Source organism: Trifolium pratense, linkage group LG6 (assembly GCF_020283565.1).
Source record: "Trifolium pratense cultivar HEN17-A07 linkage group LG6, ARS_RC_1.1, whole genome shotgun sequence".
Classification (NCBI taxonomy): domain Eukaryota; kingdom Viridiplantae; phylum Streptophyta; class Magnoliopsida; order Fabales; family Fabaceae; genus Trifolium; species Trifolium pratense.
Genome location: NC_060064.1, coordinates 30,915,430 through 30,940,312, shown reverse-complemented (window position 1 = coordinate 30,940,312; position 24,883 = coordinate 30,915,430). Strand labels below are relative to the sequence as shown.

At 34.6% G+C, this 24,883-nt stretch overlaps 1 protein-coding gene across 3 annotated transcripts; it reads left to right on the top strand.

Moving 5' to 3' along the window:
- Positions 1 to 2,191: 2,191 nt before the first annotated feature.
- Positions 2,192 to 24,069, top strand: LOC123891476. Of its 3 annotated transcripts, XM_045941347.1 has the most exons (13): positions 2,192 to 2,539; positions 2,862 to 2,928; positions 3,795 to 3,958; positions 8,655 to 11,588; positions 11,798 to 12,049; positions 12,575 to 13,291; positions 13,449 to 14,252; positions 14,455 to 15,186; positions 15,293 to 16,123; positions 16,752 to 17,726; positions 21,004 to 21,812; positions 23,160 to 23,275; positions 23,650 to 24,069. In XM_045941347.1, exons 4-12 carry the CDS (start codon positions 8,712 to 8,714, stop codon positions 23,173 to 23,175), a joined length of 8,013 nt encoding a protein of 2,670 aa, XP_045797303.1. In that variant the 5' UTR covers positions 2,192 to 2,539; positions 2,862 to 2,928; positions 3,795 to 3,958; positions 8,655 to 8,711; the 3' UTR covers positions 23,176 to 23,275; positions 23,650 to 24,069. The 3 variants fall into 3 exon arrangements, with proteins under 3 accessions (XP_045797303.1, XP_045797304.1, XP_045797305.1); XM_045941348.1 differs by lacking the exon at positions 3,795 to 3,958 and having other exon boundaries at positions 23,646 to 24,064; XM_045941349.1 differs by lacking the exons at positions 2,862 to 2,928; positions 3,795 to 3,958 and having other exon boundaries at positions 23,646 to 24,064.
- Positions 24,070 to 24,883: the final 814 nt, after the last annotated feature.

The window sequence follows — 24,883 nt, the reverse complement described above, 5'->3', positions numbered from 1 at the left end:
TCTTCCTGTTCATTTCAACCTCCCACCGTCTCTTTCATTTCAAAATCAAACCAAATCACAAATTCATTACACCACTTTCACAGTTCAATCGCCACAATATTCTTTAATTTAGACATCAATTTTTTTTAACTTTTTCAACTTCTTTCACTCTCAGATGCTTTGTTTTTTTTTTTGAAACAGCTCTCAGATGCTTTGTATTTGTACTCCATAAAAGGGTTATCATCTGGGTACCCTTTATTTGCATATGGATTTTGGTAAAGCTTGAATATTTCTTTTCAATTTGATGGACTATAAATGGGTTCTTTGGATTCAACTATGGTGGCTAAATATTTTTAGAAATTGACGAGGAGCTTGATGCTGAGGGAGAGTGCACAGTGTCGTAACATACCAATAACAAGTTTTCATAAACCTCTCTGTTCTGGACTCGGCCTAAAAGCCCAAGTAATAAGAAATCACGGGCAAGAGCTGTCGAGCAAGGCCCAATAAGAGGCTGCTCGCGAGCTGTGTTCGGTAAACCAACGGTCAAGATACTTATGCATGTCGTAACGGTCGTTCCTCGGAATGATGAGCATTAACTGCTCATCAAGGCTTTCCAGCCATTTTTCGACAGCCACTTGATGGCCATTAATGTCATCAAGGGTCTTGGCCCAGCGCTCAAGGTACGTATCATTAGCTAAGAAAACCCTCACTCCACACTTACTGACTTGAGCGTCGGAGTGCCTGCACGTATACACAACCCCCTCCGTTTCAACAGGGGCTAACACGAGCAAACGCCGGCGCGGTTGTCCTCTCTGATTAGGTAAGATCACTCTCCAACATATCCCTTTTCAAGAATTCAATATTCCAAAAAAAAAAAAAAACAAAAAAGTGCAGCAAGAAGTTCAGAGAGTGAAAGAGAAGAAGGCTTCACAATAGAAGATTTAGCCCCTCGCCGGAGTCGTCAAATGTTGTTCAACACCGATTCAAGCACATCCTCGATTGTACCTCCACATCGTGAAGTGATTGTTAGATAAAGTTGAGAAGTCGACGGACACATTGGGCAATGGAGTGGAGAGTTGAAACGGTGATAAACTTTTGTTGGTGATGTAAAATAAAAAATAAAAATAAAATAAAAATAAAAAGAAACTAAAGGAACTTGTTTAGCCGGTTATCAAGTAAGGGTTAAAAAAATTAGATGACATAACCCAATGGAGGAGAGTGTGTTAATAGGAGTGTGTTAGATGGTGTGGCATACACACGTGATTGAAGATCACATCAAAATTGCAGTAAGATTATGTTGCGAACAAGTTAAGACAAGTTTTATCCGAATTTTTCTTAAAGACAAGTTAAGACAAGATTCAGTCCCCGTGAACTTAGCTCAGTTGGTAGAGACATCGCATTATATGTGTAGAAGCTCGAGTTCGAATCCGAGACACTCCACTTATTCATCTTTAAGATAAATTTTCTAGTCACTAAGCTACTTGACAAAAAAATAAAAATAAAGAATTCAGTGCCTCAATATATAATTAAAAAACTTAAAACTCTTGCCATTTAAATTTAAATCAATTATCTATGAGTACCATTTACCATATACGATTATCATACTGTGAATAGATCTAGAGAGAACCAATCTGAAGTCGGGTTACTATAGTCTATATAGATGTTTATTTTTGACAAAAATATACTATAGAAAATGATTGATTTTCCAAAAAATCAAAATGATTGACTGAAAACTTAAACGATGGTAAAACTTGGTCAAACTGAACAACTTGAAAACGCAACTGGGAGCAATTTTTATTACAAACTCATCAATATCCAACATGCAATAAACTTAATTGTTATCCCAAGACCTACCAAACTGTTGCACATGCCAAAACCCTTGATAAGATAAAATCAACTTTGATCAAATCCTCACTCTAATGATAATTATAAAAATTATAGAATGAAAAAAAAAAATCTTTTTCTAAGACGACTTGAGAAGTCAGTAGGAACTAAAAAAAAGTATTGCAACATTATAATATCATATGATAGATCAAACATGCATGTATTTAAATAAAATAATAGCAACTTGTTTCATTACACACCAAACAGTTCATATATTTATATACATTACCATTAATTTTTTATTTATTTTATCAAGGTTATACTTAAATGGGTAACAGCAACAACAACAACAACAATAATAATAATTATTAAAGTAATGTCAACGCATTTGGTGTCTAATGCCAGCTTATGTGAAACTAATCAAAAGAAGACTAATTTATGAAATAATATAGTTGAAAAAAAATAAGGATCAAATCCTAATTCCTCTTACCAACCAATTTGTGCTACACAAATCTCAATTAAAGTGCTAAGATTGGTTAGTTTCAAAGCTTTTTGCAAGACTCATATTCAAAGCATTGTTTATGTTTTGAAATGATTTGGAGTGAAAATTCTGTAGTCTCTTCCTTTCCGGTGCCATCTTAAAAGCTTTCTACTTTTGCGTTCAGATCTCATGTTGTTTTTATTTGGTTCCTTGTGATCAAGCAAGACGTGATGATCCATCCTATTTGAAGTTGAGGTTTGTTTCACATCCATATCCTTCATCTGAATTAATATGTTTGCCTTATTATTGTCACTATTTGGTTTGGTTTAGGATTTGTGGATCAAGATTATGATGTTTATATGATATACTTGTAATATCCACTTTGATTTTTTAATCTACGGTCCATAATTAATAGTACTCAGTTTACTCTTTTATGCGAGTTGTTCAATTTAGATTAGTCAGAGATCCATATATATATATATATATATATATATATATATATATATATATATATATATATATATATCGTATACCTGATCATCTCTTTATTATAAAGTTAATATAATTTTATACGCAGGAGTCGAGGAATCAACTCACCACTTGCTTGAGACTCTACTTGGATTGATGAATTGTGATAAAAAATGGTATAAGTAATTACAATTTTTGAATTTGCAAAATAATAATGGGGGTGGAATAGAACACAATAGAGCCCATTCCATCTCACACTAATCTTTCAATTTTTCTTTCCTTTTCTTATGAGTATTTTTTCCTTTCCTTTGTATGAGTGTTTCTCTCTGTGTTTTTTTTTTCTTGCATGTATATGCATAGTTGTTTTTCATACTCATATTTTTTTTTTTAAGGAGAATTTTTTTTATAGAAATAATACATTTTGCATAATAATTAATAGTGTTTTATAAATAATGATAAAAAGAAACTAAATTATAATAACTTGATCAATTACAGCTAGTTTACAAATAATTGAATAGAAATATCTTTTTGTCATTATGGTTTGTTCCACTCAATTCCATTTCATTTCGTTTAATTCTGCTTTAGTTATTACTCCATCCATCCAAAATCTTTAGTCTTTTTACCTTTTTAGTTTTGTCCCAAAACTTTAGTTCTTTTAAGAAACCAATACACATTTAGTGACATTTTACCATTTGTACCCTTACTAAAGTTGAAACATTAATTAAATATATTATCTCTTTCTTAATAAAGTAAGGGTAAAAATGACTTTACTTATCATTTTTTATCATTTCTTAATCTCCGTGCAAAACTCCAAAATGACTAAAGTTTTAGGACGGAGGGAGTATAAATTATTAGCTAACTTATGCACTATATGTTATTTTTATCTAACAAATCTTCTAATAAAACAAAGACAAGCGTAAAACTATTATGAACATTATTGCAGTAATTATTCCAAATCTCTCACTTTTTCATTTATTTATTTTTTCTTAAAATTCTTTTAAATCCGACAGTTTTTGAAAGAATTTTTTTTTTTAATTTTCAGATAAATTCCCCAGGTCTAAGCCACTATGTTTGATCTCAAGTGATGAGGAGTTTGAATAGTATGTCATAGGTTTCGGGTTCGATTGACATCTCATTGTAAACCAAGATACTCCCTTCGTCTCAAAATTATTGTCACTATTTAACTGTGTGCAATATTCATACAAGGTACTTTGACCATGTTTATTTTTATTAATGTATAAAGATAAATATTAGCATATGAAATCTTGTTAGATTTGTCTAGATGAGTATTATCAAAATATCAATTTTTCATAATTTATAATAGGAAAATGCTAGATGTAGCGAAATTGGTATCACGAAACCATCACGAAGACGACGTGGCATGGCAACACGTGTTTCTCTCTCATGCGTGATGCGTTTCTTTCCCCTCCTTAGCATTTTTTTGGTGCAATAATTCTCCCTTAGAGTGTGTTTGGATGGTGACGGTAGTTCTGCAAGTGCACATAATCGCTACCAAATAATAAAGTGATAAGTTTATCGTTCTCCACAGGGATTGTGCCAAAATTACTAGTTTCACTTAGGAATATGGATAGTTGTGTTCGCTTTGTTTGAAAGGTATATTTGCGGGTAATCGTAAATGACAGGAAATTAAAGACAGAAATTAAATAAAAGAAAAATAAATGGTGCGTGCGTGTCCACGCGGGGTGGTTACGTGTGGTCAGATGCCTCCCTTACTGCTTGGTGGTTATTCCCTTGTTTCCCTCTATCAGGAATTAGACTATTAAAAATAGGTTCAGAAACAATCGTTCCCTATTTCTATTACAAACTGTTCAGAGCCTAGTTAGTGGTTACCCTTACTCTGTTTAAGTATCATCGCCCTAGGTTCTACTTTTTTGTTACAAACGTTGGTATCATTACCTTAGTGGCTCCATGTGTCACAAGCTGTCACTTGTGCCTCTAACTAGTCCTAACTCTGCCTCAGGTAGAAATTATCGTTCGTTCTAACCCTAAACTAAGACATCAGATACTGAATTTAATGGTCTCATCTTGGCCATAGCACACTGTCCTTCATTTGGGATTACTAGCTTCGTTTCTTATGCGATTTCCACTAGGTCCTTAGATTTTATTCTAATGCAATCAGTATTAAAATAAAAATAAAACCAGATATTAAAAGAGTTTGAAAGTAGAAACAATTGAATATATACCCAAATTATACAAAACCAAGCATTCGTAAGGGAGTTTCTCGACTCCACCTAACCTAGGAAAAAAAAATTACAAAGACAGAAAGAAAAGAATCTTATTGGCCTTGGAGTTCCTTGGCCTCCTTGCCTCCTCCTTAAAGTTCTCCTAACTCTTGGTGAGTATTCAAAGTACTAAATATTTTGGAATTTTTTGAGATGAATAATAGTGGAGGAGGAAGACTCTATTTATAGGCTTTAATTAAAGTCCATCGCACCCATCGTGGCCACGATGACCTGTATTTTCGCCTCATCATGGCCACGATGGATCATATCGTGGTACGATGGAAGATCTTCCCATGATTTTCTGCGTTCTTTCAAAGTCATCATCGTGGTACGATGGAAAAGATTTGTTGCAGATTTTCTTCAATTTAACCACCTTCTCATCGCGCCACGCTGGAATTCATCGTGGGTACGATGGATGCACTGTTTTTCTTAAGTTTTTGCCCTTTTTTGCTGCTTTTTCCACTTTTCTTGCTTTTGGGCCAAGTAACTTCACTTTTCCAGGTATTTGCTTGCTTTTGGGCTTCAACTGCTATTAACACTACCTAAATTACTACTAAAAACATCATATAATTGATTGTCATCACAACCCCACACTTAAACTATTGCTCGTCCTCAAATAGCATGCCTGCCAAACAAAATCGTGAGTGAAACAACAGATAACTTAGACGATAGGCAATTCACAACCTTTACATTTTGTCGGCAATGGTACCACCGATCTTTACTACAGCCATTATGTTCAACTTTTTTCTCTTTTCTCACATTTTTCGCTCAATTTGAAAGGGTATCTCTCAATCCTAAAGCCAAAAAACTCGGCTGAAAACCTAAACTCGACCAATTTTTTGGGTTTAGGGTCGATTTTTGGTTTTTCAACTGATTTTTTGGGTTTTCGGTCGATTTTAGAGTTTATAGTCGATTTTAGGGTTTTTTGTCGATTTTAGGTTTTTCAACCGATTTTGCGTTTACGGCCGATTTTAGGGTTTTTGGCCGATTTTAAGTTTTTCGGCCGATTTTATGATTTTTGGCCGATTTTCAGTTTTCGGCCGATTTTATGGTTTATAGTCGATTATAGCCGATTTATGGTTTTTGACCGATTATTGGTTTTTCCTCCGATTTTTTTGTTTTTTCAGCCGATTTAATTGTCGATTTTATGTTTTTTGGCCGATTTTATGGTTTTGGCCGATTTTAGGTTTTTCGGCCAATTTTTTCGGTTTTTCGGTCAATTTTTTGGGTTTAGGGTCGATTTTATTAAAATAAATAAAATTAAATGAAGGAAATTCAATTACATTACTCAAACAAAGAATTTTACAATTGATGGAATTTCAACAGTTTATCCAAACACTAGAATTTGAAAATCAAGGTAATTCAATTGAATCAATTGAATTGCCTAGTATTTAAAATCCCTTGAATCTCTAGAATCCCTCATCCAAACACGCTGTCGATTTTTGGGATTTTGGCCGAGTTTTTTGGCAGATTTTTTAGGTTTTCAGTCGATTTTAGGTTTTTCGGCCGATTTTTTGGGTTTTCGGCCGATTTTAGGGTTTATAGTCGATTTTTGGGATTTTGGCCGATTTTTTGGGTTTTCGGTCGAATTTTGGTTTTTCGGCCGATCTTTGGGTTTTCGGCCGATTTTAGGGTTTATAGTCGATTTTTGGAATTTTGGCCGATTTTAGGTTTTTCTGCCAATTTTTGGGTGTTCGGTAGATTTTTGGGCTTTTGGCCGATTTTAGGTTTTTTTCTGCCGGTTTTTTGAATTTTCGGCCGATTTAACGTTTATCGTCGATTTTAGATTTTTCGGCTAATTTTAGGTTTTACGATCAATTAGTAATTTTTAAAAGTTTATAGAGAAGAAGTAATTTCAAATTCTTTGGTTTTAGGTGTCATTTTGAAATTATCTAAATTTAACTTGAACATAATATTTTATAAATTTTCATCATTTTGAAAATTCTTCAAATTATCATCCAAACAATTGAATTTACCTGAAATCATTTGAATTCCCTCAAAACATTACTTTTTTCTCAAAAAATTTCCCATCCAAACACAAGAATTTTGATGACTCTATTTCTGGTTTTCTTCCATCACAACCGCTTCACAGCTTCCATTCCATCTCATCTATCCTTGCCCACAAAAGTGGACTCGCCTCAGCTCCAGAATCTGTGTTTTCACACCTCTGTGTATGTTTGTAACACACTATAAAGGGATGCCAAAGTAGAACATCGATATCTCATCATACAAAAAGAAAATGATTAAAATTTAGAAGAAAAGAGCTTAGGAAGTTAGCCTAGAGATGTTCACGGCATTGAAAATACCTTGACGTCTTGAAGAATCTAATGATATTACTTTATTACCAGCAGATTAGAGTGAGCAGTGATATTGGTTCCAAGTGTGTCAGGAGCAATAATTCTAGTGGTGTGACCGACACAGAGTAATACTAGTTTAATAGTGGTTTTATTTTTTGTATAATATTTGCGGAAAGCAACAAAAGACAGTGTTCGTGAAAATTCACGAGACATTCTTTCGCGATGTATAGCATGTGACAATTATTGTGGGACGAACGGAGTAACATCTTCCAAGCTATCTTACAACCTCTCTTCTTAATCAGCCACAACACCATGGCAAAATACCACCAAGCTCCACTGCACCTGCTCTCCCTCAAGACAAACGCCCCAAATATGCCGTCGTCATTCTGTCGCTGCACAGCTTGGACGACCGCCGCCAACTACTTCCGTCAATCCTTTCAATGGTCACCGTCATGCAAGCCGATCTCCTCTAAGCTTTCACGCTGTCAGCTTGTTTTCCAGTTTTGCACTTTTTTTTTTGTTCAGTACAAACTCTCTGGTTCCCTGGGAAGGGTGTCCGATAATCAGAGTTCGGCCGCGAGTTAACTATTTGAGTCCATGTCTTGTCACAGTTTGGCAGTTTTCCTATTCCAGGATTCGCTTTTCATTTATTATTTATAATTTTCCTTTTTATTTGCATATTTATTGATCGATTAATTAATTAATTAATTACTTATCCTTGCCTTTTTATAAGTTCATTTACAATGTTTGCGTATGTCACAATCCTGAAGTTTGTGAATAAACAAATAATCCTGATTTTGAATGACATAAAACAACTTCGTGCTTATCTTAAGTTTTAGGTGCATTTGATCTACTAAAAATCAAGGGATTCAACAACTTTTATTGTATCTTGTTTGATTTAGAATCTAGTCATGGAAGTGGACAAAATCGGTAGCAAAAGATTGGACAAAAACAAGAATTTTGTCCGTCATTGAACTTAACCACACTACAACTTTTTATCCTACCAAAATTCCCTTTTTATTTTTCCAACATAAAAATATTATCCATATATCTGTACCGTTCTGTCTAGTATTTTCCGTTTTGCGAAACAAACGCACTCTTAACAATGTAATAATTAGTTTGACAGTAAGTGATATAATTTGAGGACTAATTTGTTAGTGAGGGACTAACAAAGTCTTCATTTTCTGATCAACAAAACATCATTTTTACAACACAGTACATATTATAGTAGTATAGGCACACACAATACGGAAACACAAGTTCATGTTCTTCTTTTATATATTAAACTAAATAAATTCATGAATTTTCCTTTATTCACTGTTTCATCGTAATTAATATTTTGTCTGTGTTTTGATCATGCAGAAAAAAGATGTAGTTGATATGGATATCTAAATAGCTCAGTGAAGTCAGCAATGCACAATGATTCCTCTAACCTTATTTCAATTTGTAAAATCAATTCCTGGAATAGAATGGCTGAAGGAACAACTGATTCAGCTGAAACTATACGAGGAAAGACTTGGGGAACTAGAAGGTGCTGTTGATGTGCTCAAAAAAGAGCTCGAGTCAGTTATAAATAGAGTTAATGAGGAAGAAAATCGATACGGGAAAGTAAGGACCGCCAAAGTTAAAGCATGGATAGAAGGAGTAGATGTTATAATTTCTGAGTACAACGAGTTCATTGAGGACAAATGCGTTGACGAACTTGCTGTGCTAAATTTTTTTACAACTGGTTACCTTCCCAAGCCAGGGATAAGGTATTGCCGAAGCAGAAGAGCATATAATATTATAACGAAAGTCAATGTAAAAAAAAATACGGCTGAGTTTGATAAATATGCTGAAGGGTCTGGTCCACCCTCGAAGGCTTCCTTTTTACTTACCGATAATTATGAAAACTTTCCATCACGAGATGAAATTGTGAAAAAACTCAAGGCAGCATTGGGAAACCCCAATGTTAAAATGATTGGGCTTCACGGGTTAAAAGGTGTGGGCAAGAGTACAATGGTAAAAGAACTTGCTAAGGAGGTAGAAGTTAATCAGAATTTTGTAATGACCATGGCAAACTTGGAAGGAAATCCTGGCATAAGACAAACACAAGGGGAAATTGCTGGCTGGTTGGGGATCACATTAGTCCATGAAAGTGACAGTGCAAGAGCTACTCAATTAGAAGATCATTTGAAGAAGAAGAACGCACTTGTAATACTAGATCATCTTTGTGCTAATTTGGACTTCAAATTGCTGGGGATACCATCTTTAAATGATAACTTGAATAATGTCGAAAAAGGAAAACCCTCCGGGCAGCATAGTATGGTGGAAATAGAAGAAACTATTCTTGACTGTTACAAAATGTGCAAAGTTTTGCTAATTTCAGAAAGCAAGCAACTATTAAGTCAAATGGGTGTAAATGAGACCAATATTTTCACTATGGATGTCTTAAAGGATGAGGAAGCAGAAATGTTTTTCAAGAAAAAAGCTGGAGTAGGTGATGGAGAGTCTGAATTCAACATATTAGCCGCTCAAATTGCCAACAAATGTAACGGGTTGCCATCATCACTAGTTGAATCTGCAAAGGGATTAGTAAAGCAAAAAAGTCTTTCAGCATGGACTAATGCTCTGGAGAATCTTGAACGGCAAATGTCAACAGGAGTGCCTGAGTTTTCTACAAAGTTGAGTTTTGAACTTTTAGATGAGGAACTCAAGAATATTTTCTTACTCTGTGCTTACATGGGTCCAGATTTATTAATTATGGAATTGGTAAAACACTGCATTGGTCTGGATTATCTTCAAGGAACTTACAAAGAAAGCGATCCTAGAGACAAAGTGCGTGAATTGGTCAGAAAGCTGAAATTGGTCGGTTTGTTGTCTGACAATCATTCAAGTGATCATGTCACCATGCAAGCCATTGTTCGCAGTGCGGCTTTATCAATAGCATCTGATACAAAGGAGAAGCATATATTTACAATGACAAAGGAGCCATTTCATAAATGGCCTGATGAAGATAAACTTAATAAGTTAGCTGTTATTTCCTTGCGTCATTGTGATATCTGTGACGGGTTTCTTAAAAGAATAAATTGCCCGAGGCTTAGAGTCTTCCGTGTTGACAATAATAATCCTCTTTTGGAGATACCAACAAACTTTTTTGAAGGAATGAAAGAACTCAGAGTTTTGATATTAACCGGCATTCATCTATCACCCTCAGATTCATCAATTGCATCCCTCAACAAACTCAGAATGCTCTGTTTGGAACAATGCATTCTAGATAAGGATTTATCCTTCATAGGTAATTTGAAAGAGCTAATAATTCTTAGCTTTTCAGGATCTGATATTGAAAAATTGCCTGTGGAATTGAAACAAGTAAAAAAGCTTCAAGTCTTTGATATAAGCAATTGCTGCAAACTTAAAGAAATTCCACCCAATGTTATATCAAGTTTGACTGATTTGAAAGAATTGTATATGAGAAACACTTTTATTCAATGGAAGCCTATAGGACAGACACATCCTGATGGAATTGCTTGTCTTTCTGAGTTTAGACGATTGATTCACAATCAGTTGACAACTCTAGACATACAAATCCCAGTCGTGTCCTGTGTGCCAAAGGACTTGTTCTTTAACAAATTGAATAGGTATAAGATTGTTGTCGGTGATGTGAATGCATATTTCGAGACGGATTCCAACATGCCAGAGAAGTATGAAGCATCGAGATATTTGGCAATACAGTTGAAAAGTGGCTTTGACATTCATTTTCAAGAGGGGATCAAAGGGTTGTTTGGAGAAGTTGAAAATTTGTTTATTGAAGAACTGAATGGTGTCCAAGATATTTTTTACAATTTGAATTGGAAAGGATTTCTATCTCTAAAACATTTGTTGATTGTCAACAATTCCGAAATTCAGTCCCTCATCAATCCAAAGGACACACAACATTCAAAGAATATTTTTCCTAAATTGGAGTCGTTGCATCTGTATAATCTCAAGAACATTGATGAAATATGCTCCTGCAAACTTTCAGCACCCTCTTTTGCTAACTTGAAAGTCATTAAGATTAATCTATGTGCTAAACTGAACAAGGTCTTCTTATTTTCTGTGATTAGTCTTTTAACTGTTCTTGAAACAATTGAAGTTTCTAAATGCAACACTTTGAAGGAGATCGTTGCTTTGGAAGCACAAAGTAATCCTACAGAAATTATGTTTCTGAACTTTCCTGAATTGCGCTCTTTGACTCTACTTAGTTTACCTGGATTAATTGGATTCAACCACATTCCATCAACAGGAAAGAAAGCTACAGAACTCTTCCATGAAAAGGTGTGTTTAAAATTATGGTGTAGGATCGTTTATCTTCTACATTTCAAACTATCTCTTCGTCTTTTATTTGTTAAAACAAAAGGAATGAGTTTGTAATTAAGGTGACATAATTATTTTAAACTTATCTTTTCACCAGAAAAAATAACTTGAGAAAATCAAAACCAATTTATTAATTTTAGACAGCACTAACGATGTGTATCACTTGGCAGGTTGCAGTTCCAAAATTAGAAAAAATGGTTTTGTCCTCAATCCAAATTGGCAAAATATGGTGTGACCAACCTTCACAGTGTTTTCAAAATTTGATACACTTGGATGTGAATGGCTGTTGGAACTTAGAGTATTTAATATCATTTTCGATGGCTGAGAGTCTTGTGCATCTTGAAAGCCTTTCAGTAAGTGAATGTGTGCAGATGACAAACATATTTGATCCCCAAGGGCAAGAGAGTCATGCTAAAATTAAGGTATATATGAGGCTGCAGAGATTAGAATTCATTTCTTGATCTCTTTGTATTCCACCAATCTAAATACCCCAATTGAACATGTTAGAGAATTTGAAATGATTTTGTGTTATAGTGAGTCCTGAAATATTGAAAACTTATTTAGGAACAGACATAGCATATGAAATAATATGAGGCACTCTACATTTTCATGTTCAAACACAACATCAACATACTATATGTGGACATCTAGATATTGTGGAATTGCAATATTATACACAGAGATACATACATACCAGTAAATCATCAGGCTATCCAAGAATTAAAATATTATACAAATTTAAGTCTGTGACCACACATTGTGTGATTTCGACAGTTATTGTGAGTTTGTGACTGATTTATATATAATTTCTAAAGGTTGTATATGTCTAGATTTTTTCCTACACAACTTTATGATCAATATACTTTTTTTCCTTCTATTTGTTTGATTATCTTTGCCTATGGTTCACTTCTAATTTAATTAACTTACGGTTATTTGAACCAAAACAGGATTGCATCTTTCCAAATCTGAAGAACATCAAACTAAGTAGCTTGAATAGTTTGATGGAGATATGGAATTCTGGACTCCCTTCAAATTCCTTTGGTAAACTGGATGCTTTGGTCATCGAGGAGTGTGACAAATTTGACAATGTTTTTCCATTTTACATGGCAGGGATATTTAAGAGTCTACAGGTCTTGAGGGTTACTAATTGCAAGTCAATGACGGCAATATTTGATCTAGATGATAAAAGAGGAGATGCTGGGGATGTAGTCAACTTGCGAGATGTTCATTTAGAAACACTCCCTAAATTGGAGGATGTATGGAAATGGAACAAACACCAGGACAGGATTCTTAAATTGAACTATATTCAAAACATGTGGGTTAGTGATTGTCATGGATTAGAAAATATATTTCCATTTTCCGAAGCCAAGAATCTTAACAAACTTGAATACCTTGTGGTACGTGATTGCTCTAATTTGAGAGAAATTGTTGTCAACGGACAAGGTACCAACACTGCCAGCACAAGCAGTCCTAATATATCATTTGTGTTTCCTAAACTAACCACCATCAACTTTTCGAAACTGCCAAAACTTAAGAGCTTTTATCGAGGATGTTATGAATTAAGTTGTCCAGCACTGATCAACCTGTCTATTGAATTGTGTGACAAGGTGGAATTATTCTGTAAAGGAACCACAGATGAAAATCCAGTGCTATATCCTGAAGAGGTACGTACTAGTAAGCCTTTCAGCTATATATTATTCTTCAAAAATAAACAAAATACCTTTCAGCTATCATGAATTCTTCTAATTCAGAGAAAAATAAAGAAACAATTATAATTGAAATATAAATTTACACTTTTTTCATTATGTTCTTCTCTTATAGGTAATCAATAAGTTGAAATCTATGCAAATTGATGGTGAACCAAGTTGCAGCTACACGGGGAAAGGGAACTATCAAGGGAAAAACTTTGAAGAGCTTCACTTATGTAGATTAAAGAATACTGACATGCTATATTCTTTCCTTTACAGTAGTCCCGATCTGAAAAGCCTTTCTTTGATTGAATGCTTCTTTGAAGAGATAGTGCCTCTTGAAAGGCCTCGTGAACATCAAAACGCAGGGGTTGTTCCAAATCTGAAAAGCTTGAAGTTAATAGACTTGCCTAATCTTGAGAATATAGGATTTGAAAGGGGTGCATTTATTCAAAAGATAGAGCTCTTGATTTTAAAGAATTGTCCTTCTTTAGTTAATATGATACCTTCCTCGTTGTCTGACACATTCTTGACACATTTAGAAGTGGTTAATTGCAACGGATTGAAAACACTAATGCCACTATCATCTGCAAAAAGCATGGGTAAACTCAGAACCATCAAGATAATCAAATGTGAATATCTACAGGAAATTGTAGAAAATGAAGATGAAGACCGTAACGTAGTTTTCAAACAATTGAAAGTTCTAGAGCTTGTGTCACTAACGAGCCTCAAAAGTTTCTGCAGCTCAAAGACTTGTGTTTTCGTGTTCCCATCATTGGAGAAATTAGTGGTTAGTGCATGTCCCAAGATGGAAAGCTTCTGTGACGTCAAGATCACACCACTTTTACAAAAAATACATGTTGTACCTGAAAATGAAAATCGATGGTGCTGGAAATATAATTTAAATGCTACCATAAAATACATATTCAAGGAAAAGGTACGCAGGCACTTGTGAATCTAATCAATGAATTTCCATTTACATGCATTCTTTTTCTTTATAAATTTTGATTAAGTAAGTAAATGAAGATATATATATTCATTTCTGACAACTATAATTTTCTGTGTATTGAGAAAATCAGTGGGGTGAATGAAGAAATATTATGATAATCTGATGATAAATTTACATTCAATATTTACAGAAGTTTTTTGAAGGCATGGACGAGATCAATGTTTCTGAACACCTTGAGCTCCAAGAGTGCCAGTATGGTAACCCTTTTCAGCAAAGTAATTGGTTTTATAGTTTGAAAACTTTGAAGCTAAAAAACTGTAATAACCAATCATGTGCAATTCCTTCCAATATTCTTCTTACTTGCTTAAAGAGCTTAAACGAATTGGATGTAAGGGATTGCCAGAGGTTAGAGGTAATTTTTAATTTCAGTGACGCTGAGATTATGGGATCAACGTCACAACTGAAGAAGCTGACTTTAGAAAACCTACCTAGGTTGACACATGTATGGAAAAAGAATCTTCAAGTGAGTCACAACTTTGAAAATCTGCAACAAGTCATTGTTAAAAATTGTGAAAATCTGGAATCTCTGTTTCCTGTGGCCCTGGCTGAAAATCTGTTGAAGCTCGAGAAACTTGAAATAGGATTCTGCTATAAGATGCTAGCAATTGTTGGAAAAGAAACTTCTGGAAAGGAAGTGACAAAAAAATTTGTGTACCCTTGTTTAACCATCCTGACTCTTACTAGTTTGTCAATTCTCACTTTCTTTTACCCTGGATCATTCACTCTGGAATGCCCCGCCTTATACAATTTATCAGTGTTCTATTGTTCTAAGTTAAAGCTATTTCAAAGTGAACATCTGGAGGGTGATACTGAAGGCAGTAGTACTTCAATTTACAAACATCCCGTTATTTCGGATCTGAGGGTAAGAAACATAGAATCTGCATTATCAACATTTTTTATTTTTTTTTATATTTCATCTTCTAATTTTACTACTCTTTCTTTACAATTGGTTTGTTTACCTCTTATAGGACATTCCCAGCCTGATGGAATTGTCAGTTGATTGGAAGGATGCTTCAGCATTATGGTTCAGACTATTTACAGAAAACCTCCCATATTTAGATACACTTTTCCTGAATTTGTATGATTTGAACAGTGATAATAAGCAGCCTGGTTTTCTCTTTGAAATACTTGAGAAGACACTTAATGTGAAGAAATTGTACCTATACTATTGCAGTAGACCTGAGGTACTCCTGAATCAAAATCCCAACATTGGTGAAGAGATGATGCTTGGACACTTGGAAGTGTTGTCATTGAACCATATAACAAATCTCAAATTCGTTGGATCAGAGGGATCGTCATTTTTAAACACAATTTGTGAGAGGCTGCATCAACTAATTGTTTCCAATTGTCCTGATTTGACAATATTATTAGTACATCCTGGTTCTGCTGTATCTTTCTCCTGTCTAAAAGAATTGGATATTACAAAGTGTCATGGCTTGAATTATTTATTCACATCTTCACTAGCAATGAAGTTAACGCACCTTGAGAAAATCAAAGTCAAGAATTGTAATACAATGACAAGGATAGTGGAACGAGACAACACTTTAGAAAGGCTCAAACTTGAGCAGCTAAGCTGTATAGTTCTAAGTTCTTTATCTAGCCTGGAATGCTTTTATTCCGGCAGTGAGACTTTGCAGTTACCGTCTCTGGCACAAGTGAACATAATGGATTGCCCTCAGTTGAAAATTTTCTCTCAAGGGTCGATAGATGCTGAATCTATTAATTCAATTAAAATTGATGGTGATTTGATTTCTTACGATGATCTTGACGTGTGTGTAGAAATGAAGTTTCTGCAACAGGTAAGGACTTCATCAGAATCAATTCACATGTCTTTTCATCAATTATGGCATGTTCATAATATTTTGGTATTTTTATGATTTAATAACTTGATATTTTGTGATTAATCTTTATATCATTTTTGTTCTAATACAATTTACAAGTTAATCTTGAAAGAAATGTTAGCCATGTACATTGTGTGTATGTGTTTTGCTCAAATAAAATTGGATCATGGTTCTGTCTGTGTTCTACTTCGTTGACGTCGATTTAGAGATGTTTTATTTTACCTCAGTTGGTTGCTTTTGATACTAACTTGGGACGAACTGGCTCACAACATATATAACTCCTTCACTTCTATATAAAATGCTCATTCAATTTTCATTCAGTACATTGGATGCTTTGTATATGTAAATTTTATTCACATTGATGAAATTGTCAACCTTGAAAAAAAATAGTGGAAGAGAAAATACTTACAATGAGGTAACATAATGAATGAAAATGATTGCTAGAAGAGAAATTGACAAAATAGAATTCTTGATTTGGAGAAACAAAAAAGTGAGTGCTATGTTAGAAGCTCTACCTTGTAAATAACAATAATATAATATGCATTCATACATAGTATCAAGCAGTTTCATGTCCTTACTTTTGCAGGTCGAAATAGATCTTTTAGTTCTTGGTGATTCCCTTCTGTTTCAAAAGATATGGCTTCGATCAGTAGCAGTCCCAGATTCTTTTCTCTGCAATTTAACCTCTTTAATCGTGGAAGGGTGCGGATTTTTATCAAATGCAATAATACCATCCCACTTACTTCATTCCCTAAGTAACTTGGAAAAGCTGCAAGTGCGGAAATGTAACCATGCGAAGGCAATTTTTGATGAAACAAAAATGAATAATACGGGACCTGCTTCTAATCCCCTGTCCTTTCGTATTAAAATACTGATTTTGGAACAGTTGCCAATTCTGGAGCATATTTGGAATCACGGTCCACAAGGAAGTCTTAGCCTTCCACTTCTGAAGAAAGTTATAGTTGATGGATGTAAAGAGATGAAATACTTGTTTCCTGCATCAGAAGTAAACATGGATCAACTAGAAACTCTTCATGTGAAAAACTGTGATATGTTGGTGGAAATTTGGAATGAGGTTCAAAAAAGAAGTCTCAGCCTTCCGCTTCTGGAGGAAGTTATAGTTGATGGATGTAAAGGGATAAAATACCTGTTTCCTGCATCAGAAGTAAAATTGGATCAACTAGAAACTCTTCATGTGAAAAACTGTGATATGTTGGTGGAAATTTGGAATGAGGTTCAAAAAGGAAGTCTCAGCCTTCCACTTCTGGAGAAAGTTATAGTTGATGGATGTACAGGCTTAAAAAGTTTGTTTCCTGCATCAGAAGTGAAAATGGTTCGACTAAAAACTCTTCATGTGAAAAACTGTGATATGTTGGTGGAAATTGTTGCCAAAGAACAAAATGAAAAGATTTTCTCCAGTGTAACTTCTTTGAAGTTATGGAATTTGCCAAATCTGTGGTGGATGTATTCCGGAATGGACATTCTAAAATGGCCTAAGTTGGAAGAATTGGATATTTTACGTTGTCAAAACATTTTTCGAACTAATCTCTCACTTGCAAAGGTATGGTTATGAAAGCCCTTATTATAACGTGTTATTTTTTTTCCTTTTCTTTTGTTAAGCGAGAAGTGGTTACACCCTGTCGAAAAATATTTCTGAATATTCATTATTATAGACAAGTTAATACTAGATATTCCCAACGGGCCTGACTAAAAGGCCTATTCAACGACGACTATTAATTACAGAATATCTTCTATTTGAAACACTCCTCCTCAAGTTGGGGAATGCAATGCATATCTACAATTCCCAACTTGCAAGTAAGTTGGTTGAGATGTTCTGTTGGCTAATCTTTTGTTGACTCATCAGCCAGTTAGTATCCAGAAGGCATGTAGTATGTTGTTATCAATCCATTATCTAGTTTTTCCTTAATAAAGTGTCGATCTAAGTCAATTATTTTGTCATGTCGTGCTGAGTTAGATTATTAGCTATATTGATAGGTGATTTCTTGTCAGAAAACAACTTTACGGGCTTCATACTTTATATTCAAGTCATCTATCACCTTCAGGTCATCTGGCACAATCTTCAACCACAATAACTCATATCCATTGTGGTTGTGGAAGTAGACTCCCCTACATTAGGCGCTCTGATGCCATGTGAAAATAGAACTACATGATTTTTCTGTATGTACTTGATTTACACAACACCAAGCAGCATGCTAGCTTAATTTATAAAAAAACACTTGTCAATTCTACCTTTGTGCTATTGCATCTTATTGCAGGTTTCACCAACCTCTTAATGTTCTCTTTTATCCTTTCTATCAGTGGCATCTTCCTGCACCTCTCATTTCCTTTTTGAAGGATTAACCCAAAGACTTGTGTATTTATATTAATAGGATTAAAATCAACTGATCAAGATCCCTCAATTATAGGATAAGAGTAAAGAGCCTATATCATTCTAATTGAGTTACAATCTGAAACATATGCAGAAGGTAAGGAAAATAAATCATAGAAATATTTCAACACTCCCCTCAAGATAGTGCATATAAATCATATGTATCATGCTTGGCATATATATGATATTCGTGGGTCTCTGAGAGACTCGAAAAAAATAAAAATCAGCTAACTGATCATTAGAATTCAAAAAGGATGTAACAATCCGTCCAGAAAGATTCTTCTCACGGACAAAGTGACAATCAGTCTATGTGCAATTAGTGCGCTAATGGAAGACTGGATTAGATGTGATATGTAAGGCTTCCTGATTATCACAAATAAGAATCATTGACCCAGATTTGTAAAACTTTAAGTTTAACTCACCAAGAAATTGTTTCAACCAAATAAGTTCACATGTAGTGAAAGCCATAGCTCGGTATTTAGCCTCTGCACTGGATCTAGCTACAACACTTTGCTTCTTGCTTTTCCAAGAAATAATATTCCCTCCAATAAGAACACAATAACCAGAATTAGAACGTCGATCATTAGGACATCCAGCCCAATCTGCATATGTATATGCAACAACATCAGTGTGACTTCTGTTCTCATAAATTAATCCATTTCCTGGGACCCCTTTATATATATCAAGATCCGAACCACCATATCCCAATGACTATCACAAGGCGAATTGATAAATTACTCACAACAATAACAACAAATAATATGGAAGGTCTATTTATAGTAAGGTAGTTCAACTTCCCAACCAACCTTCGATATCTACCTTAGTCTGAAAAGGATTACTCTTATCCAGCATAAGATTAATATTTTGATCTATGGATGTGTCAATGAGCTAACAATCTACATCCCTGTCTCTTTCAAAATGTCAAGTGCATACTTCGTCTGAGTGATGGAAACACCTTTCTTTGACTGAGCTACTTCAATTCCAAGGAAGTAATTTAGTCGGCCCAAGTCCTTGACCTGAAAGTGTTGAAACAAATTCTTAAAATTGGGTATTGGGCCTAACTCATCGCTTCAAAACCAGTTTGTATGGTGAGGATTGCCTCTTACTTATAAACCCTTACACCGGCCATCTCACATCTGATGTGGGACTTCTTAACACACCCCCTCACGCCCAGCACTATTGGCTTGGTGTGTGGATATAAATGGTGGGTGGCCCAATAACGGGTGGCCCAATGGATCTTGTAGAGGCTCTGATATCATCTTAAAATTGGGTATTGGGCCTAACTCATCCCTACAAAACCGGCTTGTATGGTGATGATTGCCTCTTACTTATAAACCCTTACACAGGTCATCTCACATATCTGATGTGGGACTTAACACAAATGACACTTGAAATCCACAATACCAATATGGTCATCTCTTGTAATAACAATTCCATCCACATAAATAAGATAACTGCGCTTGTTAGTAGAGCAATGCCTTCTAAACACTGAATGGGTCAGCTTCACTGCAAACCATGCCAAAAATTTTAAGAACTGAACTGAATCTTCCAAACCATTCTGTAGGACTTTGCTCGAGGCCATATAACGCTTTGTGCAACTTACAATCAAAGCCTTGAGATTTTGTTTTTACTTTTTACTTTTTAGAGTCACACATTGTTTAAGAGAGAGAACAAGTAGATGATTTTCTGCAATAAATTCAGATTTTTTGGTAAGTAATATACTTTTTAAAATCGCACATTACTTAAAAAAGGACTTTCTCAGCTATAAATTAAAACATACAATTTTCAAAATTAAAAATTAAAAAATGCAGTCTTACAGCTAGAACCAAGTAATCCGCTGGTGTTCTTACTGGTTCTTTGACAGTTCAGTTTTTGGGGTCATTCAAACCAAACACCGATCCAGTTCTGATTCCAACCGGTCCGTCTGACATTTCGAGTCTAGTTTTGATTACCTTGGTAGTAACTAGCTAGGTAACAAACTAGTTTGTATATTTCTAATAAAGGGATAAATGAATAGGGTCATGCTAACACGTGCCCTAAGGGAATATGTTAAGGATGCTTCAAATAGTAAATGAAATGCACAATTTCCAATACAAATTTTTTATCTATGGTATACTAACAAGTGCCCTTAGGGCACATGTTATCATTTCCCAAACGAATATTTACAAAGAAGGAAAATTAAACTAACTAATATGTGAACAGATTAATATAATTAGTAAACATATCAAGTTGGTAGTGCATTGCCAAGTCTTTTGAAATTCTAAGAGATTTGAAACAATATTATAATAGGTATTTTATGAGTTTCATATTTTTTATACCTCGACAAGTATCCATCCAAATTCTGTGTTGATTTTAATTACATAAACAAATGAAATTGATTAACAGTTTGTTTTGTTGTTCAAAGATTCAATATGGCTTTCTAATTGTCCTTATTTATTTATAATCATAGGTTACTCCCAGCTTAAAGCTTTTGTCGTTTGGCAAGGAAGAATTCACAATGATTAATGAAAAAAAACTTGATGTTAGCTGCGTTGAATTATACTCCCTCAAATTGCAATACTTCAGTGATGATAAATCAGATGTATTTGAATTCCTTTCCGATTCATGGAAACCACTCAGTATGGAAAACCTTGTAGTTGTTTATAGTGCCTTCAAAGAGATATTCTCCTCACTCCCAAAATTTAATCAAAGCTATCGACTAAGGAGTCACTTCCTTTCAAAGCTTAGAGGATTGGAGCTTCAGAATTTGCAACGGCTTGTATCCATAGGGTTTGAGCAATCCTGGATGAAACCTTTTGTTGAAAAACTGGAAACCATATTTGTTAAGGAGTGTCATTGTTTGACAAATTTGACTCCATCTGATAAACAAGTTTCTTTCTCCCATCTGACAGAGCTTAAGGTAGAGGATTGTTGTCGATTGGAATACTTGTTTTCGTCCTCAACTGCCAAAACTTTGCAGGTACTAAAGAAGATGCACGTAAGCAACTGTGAATCAGTACAAAATATAGTGGCCACTGAAGATGAAAATAGTATCACATTCAGGCAGCTTCAGTTATTGAGTCTCAAATTGTTACCAAAACTTGAAAGCTTTTACTCGGGGAGTTCCAAATTGAATTTCCCATCCTTGAATGAAGTATCGATCACTGAATGCCACAACATGGAGGTTTTCTGTTCTGGTGAGGCAATAACAGAGTGGTTGACGTTGACAATAGATGGAGTCTATATGCGAGGTGATTTAAATGACGTGATCAAGAAAAGGTAAGTCCTCCTTTTATATGTGTCTACTTAATTTATGTGTAAACAACTATTTTAGTCCTTGGATGTGAGGCATTGTCGTTCGTTATAGTCACCGTATTGAAATTGTAAACATACTCTCTCAAATGCCATTTAGTTAGTCATTTTGGTCTTAAAATGTGTTTTTTTGGTAGAGATTTTGGTCTTGAAATGTGTTTTTCGTTTGTCAAATAAGTGAAAAAAATTACAAATAAAAAGACACTTAGGGATGTATTTGCAATTTTGATACTTTCAGAGACTATAATGACAGTACCTCACAGATTAAGAACAAAAATGACTGTTTACCCCTTAATTTACATAGAGATGTAACTTCATGTGGTGTCATTACACTTAGGGCTGTCAATTTACATCCGGTGGAGTGGATCCCCGCGGGGATTGTCCCGTTCGGAGCTCCGAAAACAAAGATTTTATCCCCCATGGGGATGAGGATGGAGGCAAAAATCCACCCGTAGGCACTTTGGGGTGGGGATTGGGGACGAAACATTTGTCCCCGCGGATTCCCCGAATCCGTCCATATATACACTATATATTATTATTAGTATGATTATTAGTAGTCAAATGTTTTTGCAATGTTTTTAGTATGATTATTATTAGTATGATTATTAGTCCATTCCCCGAACTGTCATACTTTGCTATGAAATATTTTGGCTATGATTATTAGTAGCCAAATATTTTTGCAATGTTTGTTGGTTATGAATGCATTATGTGTTTTTTTATTATTTAATAAAGAAAGATGCAAAATATTTGTTTTTTAAATAAAATGGAAAAAATAACGTCATACTACTGTCATAATTTGACCGAAAAATATAGAAATTTTGTTAATATTTAATATCCGTGGATCTCCGCGGGAACCGTGGGAATCTGTGGGGATGGGAATGAAGACAAATATTCCCCCGTGGGGATGGGGATGGGGATGGGGATGGGGATGGAGGCAAAATCTTCCCCGCATGCACTTTGGGGCGGGGAATGGGGAAGCTTTCCCCGCACATTCCCTCCCCCATTGACATCCCTAATTACACTAATTGGAAACTAGGCACCTCAGAAAATTATATTGCCTATATTTTGAAATATAGCATTTGGTTATTTTCTTCACTACTATTATTTCATCAGAAAGAAGGCTCATTCTTCATCCGATCCGAAAAAAGAAAAAAGATAGAAGGCTCATTCAATTTTCTAATAGTTTCCATTTGTTTCTGTCCTCTACATACATGGATAATTGCGAGTGTTTAATCAAGCATATTCTGCATGAATTATTTTGGACTAGTTTTCTGATCACCCCGGCCGGCACTTGATGTTTATAATTTGCTTCAGGTTTGATGCCTGGTGAGAGAAATTAATAGCTACTGCGTTCATATTTGCTAGCCATGAGTTGAGACCTAGTCTTTTTTTTCCAGCAGCAACAGAGCAGAAATCATTATGGAATGCTAGTGAGTTCATTTTTTCACCATCTTTTTCTGATTTTATGAAAATATAGGTATGTATGAGCTTAGTAAATGAAAAATGACTAATTGAATTTGATGTTGATTTTGATGAAAAATCATAACTTTCAGAACTAGTTTGGAAAGAAAAATAACAATGTAACACTAAAATTTGATAGACATCTCACATATTTCATGGTTTTAAAATATGATTGTAAACATTGTGTATTTTTTGCTCATCAAAATTTGGGTTCTGTTTCAAAAAAAAAAATTTGGGTTCCAAGTCCAACACTCATGAATAGACTCAAGTTATTTTTCTTTTTCTAAGGTTGAAACCATTTTAGCTTTGTACAAATATCTAATGTATTTGTTTTTCCGAAAAGTTGTCGAGCTTCGGTGCTACTCGAAGAATGCTAGTTGAGAAGAAGTTGATAACATCATGGCATCAAATATGGACAAATCAAGGGTTTTCTGTTGTTTGAGTGTGGTAATCATGAATGAAGTTTACTTGTATTGTGTGTTTCTCATGTTATAAGTGTGTTTATTTGCTAAATAAAGTTTTCCTGTATATATACAGGATCAGAGGTGTGTATGGATTTTAATTTCCAATAAGAATGGTGTCTCATCTATAAATTTGACATTTATTCCTATATGAGGCTTTGTATTGTTTTCAATGGTGTTAATTATATGAATAAAGCTGACATGATGTATGTTGTAAATGAATTTGAAATTTAACAATGTGTGTTATGTATTCATTAATGAAGGTGACCTGTTGGAAATTTTATATATTTTAAAAGTTTTAAATAAATTATGGTTTAAGTAAGGAAAATGTTAACTTGTGCCCTTCAGGACTCCATTTGCCAACTGCACGGATAATATCATTTCCCTCACGAGCAAGATCACGTCCCTTATTCCGAGCTTGTACACATGCTTCCAGAGCGACTCGATTCGCTACGGCACCAGGTGCATTTCCCCAAGGGTGTCCTAAAGTTCCTCCGCCGAATTGAAGTTCAGAATCATCTCCAAAAATCTCGGTCAGGGCGGACATATGCCAAACGTGGATACCCCCTGAAGCAACAGGCAGAACACCCGATAAAGAAACCCAATCCTGAGTAAAAAAAATACCGCGACTTCTATCTTTTTCAACATAATCATCACGTAGTAAGGCAACAAGCACATTTTAATGAGATAAATGTGAAAATGTGTTCTTGGAAATTGTGTAATCAATTCTTTAAACATTTAATATTTTGTATCATTAAATGCTAAATTTCTATATTTAGGTACTTTATCATGTGCCCTTAGGGCACAAGGTAATATGCCCCTTATATTTTTAATGTGAGGAATATAGAAAAATACATATTATTAAAAAATAATAATTTAATTATCTCTTTACAATGGTAGTATTAACTTGGTCACCACACTACCTCCACCACTACCTTTTTTTTGTGAGGTGAAGCTAACTCATTTTAATCAGATCATGAAAAACTCTCCTTTCTTCCTTTCTTTTGTGTTCAGTTTTATATTATTTTGTCAATTCATATCGGGAAGAGTATGTTGAACCCTTGACATTTTCAGAACAGCTAGCTAGTGGTGATGTATTTTCATTTAACTTACATT

Bases quoted from the DNA above. Each gene is read 5' to 3' on its own strand.
- LOC123891476 (XM_045941347.1), top strand. From the start codon at position 8,712: ATGATTCCTCTAACCTTATTTCAATTTGTAAAATCAATTCCTGGAATA. The intron at 12,050-12,574 runs GTATATATGAGG...GAACCAAAACAG, and splicing joins AGAGTCATGCTAAAATTAAG to GATTGCATCTTTCCAAATCT. The intron at 16,124-16,751 runs GTAAGGACTTCA...TTACTTTTGCAG, and splicing joins AAATGAAGTTTCTGCAACAG to GTCGAAATAGATCTTTTAGT.